The sequence below is a fragment of the Fundulus heteroclitus genome, chromosome 7, assembly GCF_011125445.2.
Source record: "Fundulus heteroclitus isolate FHET01 chromosome 7, MU-UCD_Fhet_4.1, whole genome shotgun sequence".
Taxonomy (NCBI): domain Eukaryota; kingdom Metazoa; phylum Chordata; class Actinopteri; order Cyprinodontiformes; family Fundulidae; genus Fundulus; species Fundulus heteroclitus.
The window spans coordinates 23212884-23222100 of record NC_046367.1 but is presented as its reverse complement, the minus strand read 5'-3'; the positions used below and the strand labels follow the sequence as shown (position 1 = coordinate 23222100).

At 41.8% G+C, this 9217-nt stretch overlaps 1 protein-coding gene across 1 annotated transcript; it reads right to left on the bottom strand.

Annotated features, from left to right (window-relative positions):
* Positions 1–708: 708 nt before the first annotated feature.
* rpe (ribulose-5-phosphate-3-epimerase) lies at positions 709–7277 on the bottom strand. Its single transcript, XM_012879965.3, has 6 exons — positions 7080–7277; positions 6673–6752; positions 6431–6570; positions 4579–4713; positions 1519–1605; positions 709–1434 (listed from the first exon to the last, which is right to left on the bottom strand). The coding sequence occupies exons 1-6, from the start codon at positions 7274–7276 to the stop codon at positions 1312–1314; spliced, it is 762 nt and encodes a 253-aa protein (XP_012735419.2). The 5' UTR covers position 7277; the 3' UTR covers positions 709–1311.
* Between the last annotated feature and the right edge of the window lie 1940 nt (positions 7278–9217).

Genomic DNA, 9217 nt, shown 5'->3' with positions numbered 1-9217 from the left:
TAATGCCGTTCACATCAGTGAAATGATGTAAACCTCTGACCGGCACTATACTCGACTAAATCCCTGACAGCCTTGGACAATTGCACATCAATAAATATCTACGGCTCCTCCTTCAAGACACTCTGTAGCGTTCAGTTGTCATTTGTGGGACCGTCTGCCTGAAAACATCTTAATTTTTTGTGGAATGTGTCCAAATCTTTAAAAATCTTTTTTTACATGATTATGGTTCCAGGTGATTTAATATATCAAAATATTACCTGGAAGCATTCCCTAATGACACAGTAAAGTTTAACCTTTGCCTTTTAGCTCTCTCGTTGATTATCTGTGATTTGTATCTGGGTGTAAACTTTAAATAAAGATAAACAGACGTATTGTAGAGCGGAAGTCCTCCTTCCTTGATTATATGTTGTGAGGGAATATGTTGTATTATCTGCAGTGGACCTAAAACTTCCAGTAGATGTTGTATATGAACAGTCAGAAATATTTTAGGTGTATTCCACAGCCGTTTCTAAATATAATCAGAATAAGTGCAATGATATGCCTTTAATTGTTTTTTTTATAAAAATCAACCCCCCCTCTCTTTTTCAGATACATTCATAAATTATTTGAAACAAGCTGCTTACAAATACATTGAAAGTTTTAGCTTAACAAAGCTACCTGATCATATTTCATGCGATTGCATTTGACTAAGAAATCACAGCAGGTCTATAAACACTTGAAAGTTTTTAATCTGCAAAACAGACCTTGTGGAACCCACCATTGTACAGTTTATGTTTTCAGTAGTACAGTCAGTACCTCATTATATCAACAAAGCAGAGAACAAACCATGGTCCTAGTTTCTTTTCGGGGATCTTTGGAACAATATTTCAAATGGAAAGGACAAGAAAAATAACCTTTGGAGCTGAAGGCAAACCGAAACGGCTTCTGGGGGCATATTTTGTTGTACACAGAATCCTGGAATGTTTACGGAGTTTATTGGCGTAAACGTTTAGCTCGGCTCCTGGAGTTGTTTCCTGTGCCGAGACGGGGCTCGGTTAGGTTTGACCCACTTCTGGCACGAGAGGGTAAAACACATGCGACGCAGCTTCAATCACATTACATCGATTGTGTTTTGGCTGTAGGCAAAAGAAAACTAAAAAAAAAAAAAAACAGAAGCCACTCGCTCTGACCGTGACCCCTCCACCTCAATTTCTCCCCCAAATGTCCACGTCGAGTCGTTTCCTCCGGCTGCTGCGGCTTGTTGCCGTTGTGAGGGGGCAGGTGGAGCGTCTCTACGGGGAGGAGGATGGACTCTCACGAACACGAGACGTATCAGCGGTCCAGCGAGCGTTTCTGGATTGCTTCGGCCACCGCATCGCGCAGCATTTTGATGACAGATCGCGGGTCGTCGCTGCCGATCACAGCGCTGCCCGACACGATCATGTTAGCCCCGGCCTGCGGTGAAGGAGAGCACGCACTAATGCAGAGAACTACACAAAACATGTAACTTAATGAATTTGTAAGGTTTGCATCCTTTACCTCGGCACACTTGTGAATGGTGTCAGGGCCGACGCCTCCATCAACCTCGATGTCTAATGAGGGAAACTGACTCCGCAGCCAGCTCACCTGGATGACACACACACACACACACACACACACACACACACACACACACACACACACACACACACACACACACACACACACACACACACACACACACACACACACACACACACACACACACAGAAGCAAAGATCAGGAACGTCAGTCAGTGCCGAGGGTCAAATCAATCAGGACTGCTTACTGTGAGGAGGTAAACAGACGCTTTAAAGGAAAGTGATTCTGACGTGTGAAGCAACATTTTGTGCAGCAGTATTTTCTACAACCTAATGGTGCGTTCGGTGGATTTACATATTGTCTCTATGCAAATGTGGCAGTGATGAGCGGTGAAGCAGCCAGCGGTGAATTTCACACGGTTAGAGCGGAGCGGTGACTTTTGCTGGAGTTAAAAAAATCTGAACTTTTCAGTCAAATCGCATCGCAGCAACCAACCAATCAGGGGCTGGTTGTGGTTGTTACACACAGTGAAGGAGCACAGTGGAGACAAAACATTTTTTCAATCAAAATAGGAGATCTAAAAATTATGAAGGAAAGCTCTTTAGAGGTTTTTTGGCTGGCTTTAAAAAAAGCCATTTTAATTAAGCCCTTAAAAAGGACTTAAATCATTCATCCTCCTCTCGTAGCTCCAGAACTGGGCGGGCCAGCCGTTGCCTCAGCAGCCGGGTTGGGAGCTCAGTCTGTCGTCCTCTTGCTCTGCTGCTTCTCGCTGCCTCTGTCTGAGCTATATAACAGGGACGCCGGCGCCGTTGTTTGGTTTTCCCCATTAAATGCAGCACGGTGACTTGCTTGGTAAAATCCTGGTCCACCATGTTGAGTTGAACAGACAAGCGAATAGAAGCTCCTCCTATTTGATCACGCGGTGAAGTCGGTGTCCCCCGCTGTGTGTGCGAAATGTACAGCGGTGAACACAGCGCGGTGCAGCCGGAAACTTCGTAGTCAACGTGGTCGGTCCGAACGCACCATAATAAATTAGTTTTTTTAAAATCACACACAGATTTGACCAAATTATACATCTTATACCTCAGCTTTTAGAACGCTTTCTGACCGTTTCTATAAAAGCTTTCAGATATTTCTGCAACACAACCTCCTCAGTAAGAGCTGGGCATCTACGTCATCATCGACAGGCATTGTTTGTATGTCATAACCCCCTCAGGACCTCCTTATCAGGAGAGGATTTCACTGAGTCATCTTCTAGCAATCACGTTTTACACCGTATCAAAGGTTCTGTCCAGCTGCACACGTGGCACTGAAACACATCCCCAGAGCTGTGGCATGGGCTTCAAGAAGCTAAGCTGCTGACTGAAATTAGCATAATCTTTTTTTTTTATTGAAAATCATTTTCATAAGTATGCATAATCATAAGGTAGAAGAAGGGGAAACTTTTGCTTTTGAGCACATATGTTAAAGCCTGAACACAACGAAACTCCCTCAGTCTCATCAGCTGACTGTTGACTAGACCATCTGTCGAGAAAGTGAATGTTTCTTCAGCTGTCGGAGGTTTTACTGATCTGAGAGGATCGAGTCGTTAGTTACACAATCTGTGTTGCTTTTATTCAGTGGTAAAAAAATCTACTTATGTGGCTACAATGTAAATATTTAAAATAACATTTTCATCCAGGTGTAATGAATGCTTTCTCTGCAGCTCATCGTTAACTCCAGAACCACCAAGGAGCCAATTAGACACGTGTTTTCCACTCTGACTAACCGGCTAAAATTTAACCTTCAGTGGCTCGTTCTTCATGACTTTTCCTAAGATATCTTTCTTTATCGTCTCTCCAACTGTGAAATGTCTTGTAACACAAGAATTTGGACCCTGCGGAGAAAAGCTGAGGGGAGTCGTGTTGACCCCACAGAACCTAGATAAAATGGGTAACTCGGGGCTTAAATTTGACCAACTCAGAGTCAATAATGAGCAACGAAAGCAAAGAATTAACAGAACATAAATTTTGGAACGACTCCAGAACATCAGTGTGCAGGATTTGGTTTGGGAAGGATTTGGCCGTTTTGCCGGGAGGAAGTGAAGGAGGTCAGTCATCAGGAACTGCTAGATTAAAACAAAACTAAGACAAATATGATGAGAAACATTTCAGTGAGGCAGCCAACGGAGGAGTCCCCTCCTGCAACTTCCTGCATCTTTTATGACCCAGAATAATTTGATCTACGAGTTCTGCGAATAAATCCGCCACTAGAGCGTCTTCAACCCAACACAGAAGAGACCCGAGATGCAGTGAGCAAAGACTGTGGAGTGAAACGACAGAGAAAAGGAATATAAAACCCACGAATGCAGCGCAGGGACAGCTGCTCACTGTCTGTTGTGGCCAGTTTCAATCTCCAACCCTAGATTAGACGGGGGAACTGTGCCACCGAATGGTTTCTGTGAGGCTGTTTCTGCATTTTTAAACAAATGTCAGCAAAATAATTTAGACTTTGGGTCTTGGCTGACTCAGTCGGCTTCAGGCACGGAGTTACTACCTATTACAGTTCAAAAGCTCTACAAACATGATCTAAAAACAACTAAATCCTATTCTACTATGAGTAAAGTAATAGTGGCAAATGGTGTAAAATTCTATTATTTTATGCCTACAGCTGCAAACTAAATCATTGGGGCTAAAGAAGTTTTTGTGAAATTGATTTCATGCCCCAAGAAGGTTTTATTTGTTGTTGTTTTTGCTGCTTAACTCTTATTCAAATCAGAATTAATTACACAGGAAAAAAGCAAAAGTAAATCTCATTTTTTCCCATAGTTAAGGCAATTCTGACATGGACTCAAAACGACTCCACCTGGAGGCTCTGGTGTTAAATCACTGAATTATCCCTTTTGATTAGTTCATTTTTAATGAGCCTCGCTGTCAGAATGAAACCATTGATAAACAGCCATGTTCATGAACATTCTCCAAGTGCATATTTAAATATCAGAGCATAGATCACCCCTAATTGCTGGTGATGTCTTACTAAATATAACTTTCTATACTTTACCTTGGGCATCATGTCCTCCATGAACTTCTGTCCTCCAAAACCAGGCTCCACGGTCATGATCAGAGCCATGTCGATCTGATTGGCCCAGGGCGCCAGCTCTTCCACGGTAGTACCAGGCTTAATGGCCAATCCCACCTGTGACAACAGCCAACAAATCCAGATTTTTTCCCCTCGATCACAAATGTGAACGGACAAGGTTTTATAAATGCATTTCAAGATTAATTATTTTATTTTTTAAGTGATACCTGCTAAAACAAGATGAATGAAACAGCACCTGAACTTAGACCGGAGACTAAATAAGTATGTTTTTTTTTTCCTTTTATATTTCCACCACAAAAATATTAAACTCCTTTAAGGTAAAGACATTGCTTATAATTCCAACGCATGGCTGCGAATCAACAAAAGAGATGTGAATAATCACAGTTGTCATAAACTCAATACAACTAGAATGATAAGATAAAATCGAAATGCATTTCTTAAAAGCTAATACCCATAAGTGCATTTCATTTCTTCTTAAAAAAAACGGCACACTGGTAATAATTATAGAGCTGGGTAATAAAGGCTGTATTTCCAACCCAAAGTTTCACTAAGCTTGCTTGTTTTGTTTTTGGTAGGGGTTGTTTTTACCTCGATTACATGATTGTCAACAGAACAGCTAAACAAATAGTCAAACCGACAAACAAAACCACCCAGGAAAGTGGCTTTTATGCATTTTACTGAAAATAAAGGCTAGCAGCTTTAGACACCTGACAAAGCTGCAGCACAACCTAAGTGTACAGTCAATGTGAGCAGTTAATCACAGTAAATCACATAACCCTGCACGGTGCAAGAAGGAGAAGGATTTGGCACAGGTGGTGAGGACAGCGCAGGGGATTGTGGGATGCCGTCTGCAGTTATCTGTGGACTCGGTTTATGCTGCACAAGTCCAGAGAAGGGCCAGACGCGTTGCCACAGATCCCTGCCACCCAGGCAAGGCCCTGTTTGACCCACTTCCATCAGGTAAACTCTTCAGAAACATTAAATCAAAAACTAATAGACCCAGAAAAAGCTTCTTCTTCTTCTCTGTGGCTCTACGCTTCATCAGGAGGAGTGAATGCTGCTTGCAAAGACTTTGATGCAATCAACTAGGTTCCCTTTTATAGGACACTTTCTGACCAATCAGTATAATCTGATTGAATCTAACTTTGGAAAGTGCCTTGAGATGTAATGTTTCATGAATTGGCGCTATATAAATAAAATTGAATCGAATTCTTTCCTAAAGCAGTAAGGGCCATCGCCCCCCCTGCTGAGACATTCGTGGTCTGTTACATGTTACAATCACACAACTGGTAATGCCTATTGGCACATTGTCTGACTGCACAGTTCTGTAAATGAAGGCTTAAAATGACTGCTCAGCATTTACTGCAGGCATGAGTGCATAATCGAGTTACAACATAGTAATATATAATATTTTGCGAAGGATCTGATATCAGACTTTTTGGATACGAACGTCATCAGACCCTAAAGACCATTTGCACGCTTTACACTTCTCAGGGGGCATGTTTGGTCAGTGCAACTGATTTAGTTTAAAAACAAAAAAAGTGTTGCAATATTATACCTCGCTGTGTCTGTGTGCCATATGTCATCTGTGGACAATTTCACTACGGCAACACACGGGGACAATAAAGATCCTCTGATACTTCTTGAAGCCATAACTGAGAACATGCAACCTGCAGTAGAGCTCTGTGTGGTGGCACGCATGAACTATTGAAAGTTAACTATTGTAACCAAAAGCAGTATGGGTGGAAGGAGCGCTGCGTTGTTATATGCCTGACCTCGTTTTGCAGACAGGCCTGAGAGTATGTTCTCCCACCTTCATGGCGCTCTCCCTTATCTCCTTGATGAGGTTCCCAGGGTTGGTGGTGGCCTCCAGATGGAAGGTGTACTGGCTGGCTCCCGCTGCGGCCATGGGCTTCACCCACTGCTCCGGCCGGGACACCATCATGTGCATGTCTGCAAACATCAACACAGCCATGTGCAAAGAGCAGCCGCAGACCCCATTCTGGTTCATAATGCGAAGCACATGTTTTGTGTTTGGGAGGGCTCCTTCCTCACCGAAAAAGGGATCCTGGCCCACAGTCTTCCTCAGACACTCCACCATGGGGTGTCCGAACGTGATGTTGGGGACAAAATGCCTTAAAAGGTAAGAAGAAAAAAACAGATGTTGAGCAATTTCCCAATAGTGCGTAATAAGCTGTAAAGTTAAGCAATTCCCCTGTAAAGGTGGACTCTGCTGCTTAAGGTGGAAAATATTTAAGATTTATTTATTTTTGTTAAAAAAAAAAGTCAGCACGATATTCTAAGTATATTTTAACTAAAGAATAAAAAGGCGTGTTTTCACGGCTTAACTTTTGCTGGGCTAGCTTAGCTTTCTGATGGTTAGCCAACTTCTGCTCTCAGAGCTGCTAGCTTGTTAGCTGTTAGCACGCTGGCTAACCGAGCCCCGGCCGGAACCCACTGACCCGTCCATGACGTCCAGGTGCAGGTAGTCCGCCCCGCACTCCATCATCCGCACGCACTCGCTGCCCAGGCACGACAGGTCGCTGCTCAGGATGGACGGACCTATCTTCGCGCTGTACGCCATGCTGTGACTGCTGTTGGTGGGACTCGCATGCAGCCGGGACAGGCTAACTGCCAGCAGTCTACCTGCACGTAACATGCTGGTGCTTCCGGGTGGGAACTTCAAAATAAAAGCAGTCAGTCAAGATAAAAAAATAAAGCAACTACTGTACCCGCGAGAAGGGCCGAACCGATATCAAAACGTTTCCCTAAATTAAATGTTTGACAATTGCATCAGTCAGTTTTTTTGTCCTTATTTAAAATGTAAATATCACATGGGATAAGCTTTAAATAGATTGCAGAAACTAGGTTATTTATTTATTTTCCTCATTTGCTGTTGCTCTCATTATTTATCTAGTGTACCGTATTACAATAAAAATCCAGTAAAACTGGGGAGGACAGACCATATTAATCCGTGTTTCATTATTTCGTGCACATTTAGTAATTTAAATGTGTGTGCAAAATTAGTAGTTACATGTCTGGTTGCATGAAATGTGATGCAAAGTTATTAAACTGCCTTGGAAGCATGAAATTAGGATTTTACAAATATAGCTATAACATAACAATTTATTTTGTAGCTTTACATGTACAAAACAAATTCTTGTGAGACTTCAAGGGCACTTGGGAAGCCCCCTGCTGAAATAGAGACCCTTAGCAGGGGCCAGCACTGTCAGGTTAACAAGTTTGTCCCCTTTTGATTACTATAACCAAAAACGGCGATGCAACATGTCGTCTTTGATTGGATGCACTGCCACCTATGTATTTATAAACTAATAATTCTAAGCTATGAGAATGTTTTCATTTTTGATGCGACTACTATTAGACTTTGACAGAATATGTATTTATAAAAGTAATACTTGATTTTTGCTAATAAAAAGCCAAATTTGTTACACACTGTTCCTGTAAAGAAAATATATTATTTTTTAAAATTGGTCTGTAGCTATAATAGCAAGCAGGTGGAAGAGAGGTGGAGGTATGGGAAGTGTATTAATTATACAGGTGAAAAAAGAGCGTAGGGAGGGCAGAGTGATCAAACACAAAGGGTTAGAAGTGAGTTGTGACAAAAGATAGTGAAGAGTGGTGGTCGGACCTGCTATGAATGTAAAGAAATTCATTGTCATTAAAATTTTGAGACAAAGTTGGAGAGACAAAGCTGAGAGGATTTGGATGCAGGCTGCAGAAATGTAGCAGACACACTGGACAAAGGCTGCTCAGAGAGGATAAAGACAGGAAGGCCGGTGAGAAAGATGATGGGAGTAGAGAAGGGGAATACGCAGACAAAAGGTTCAACAGAGTAGGATGCAAAGAAAACAGTTAGATGAAAGTAGATAAATCGTTGTGGCGAGCCCTAAGGGGTCAGCCGAAAGCAGAAGAACTCTGGTGGGAAACACCCACTACTCTGAGTTAGGTATAAAATAGGAGGATGGATGGATGGATGGATGGATGGATGGATGGATGGATGGATGGATGGATGGATGGATGGATGGATGGATGGATGGATGGATGGATGGCAAATCTTTTGAAACAGCCATTTTAAATAGATATATTTGTCCATCAAACAACTGATACAACTACGTCTTTAACATGTTTCACTTCGCTTTAAAGTCTAGGAGGTTTATTGTCAACCTATCGATTTCTTTCATCTAATTTTCAAGAGTTTTGTTTTAAAATAAAAGTGTAACTTCCGGTTGCACATTGACCGTCATGACTGAAGTTTCTCTGTTCCTTCTGTTTATCACACTTCTCTCAAAATGAGCTGAAGCTCCCATTTGAACACTAGATGGCGCCAAACTCATGTGCCTTCGACTGTCCATCTGTACCTCAGTCAATCTTGATTGTAAATGAACATGACAGTAAACACGTCATTAAAACAACATAAGAAGAAAGAAAAAAAATAAATTTTTAAAAAGATATAAAATTTGATGACAATATTTTCACATATTTTTTTGGATGATGTAACAACCATGAAACTGCTAAGCTTCTCAGTTTTGTCCCAGCTTCTGTTTTCTCTCTGGTTTGGTTTTATTTTGAAATACTATTA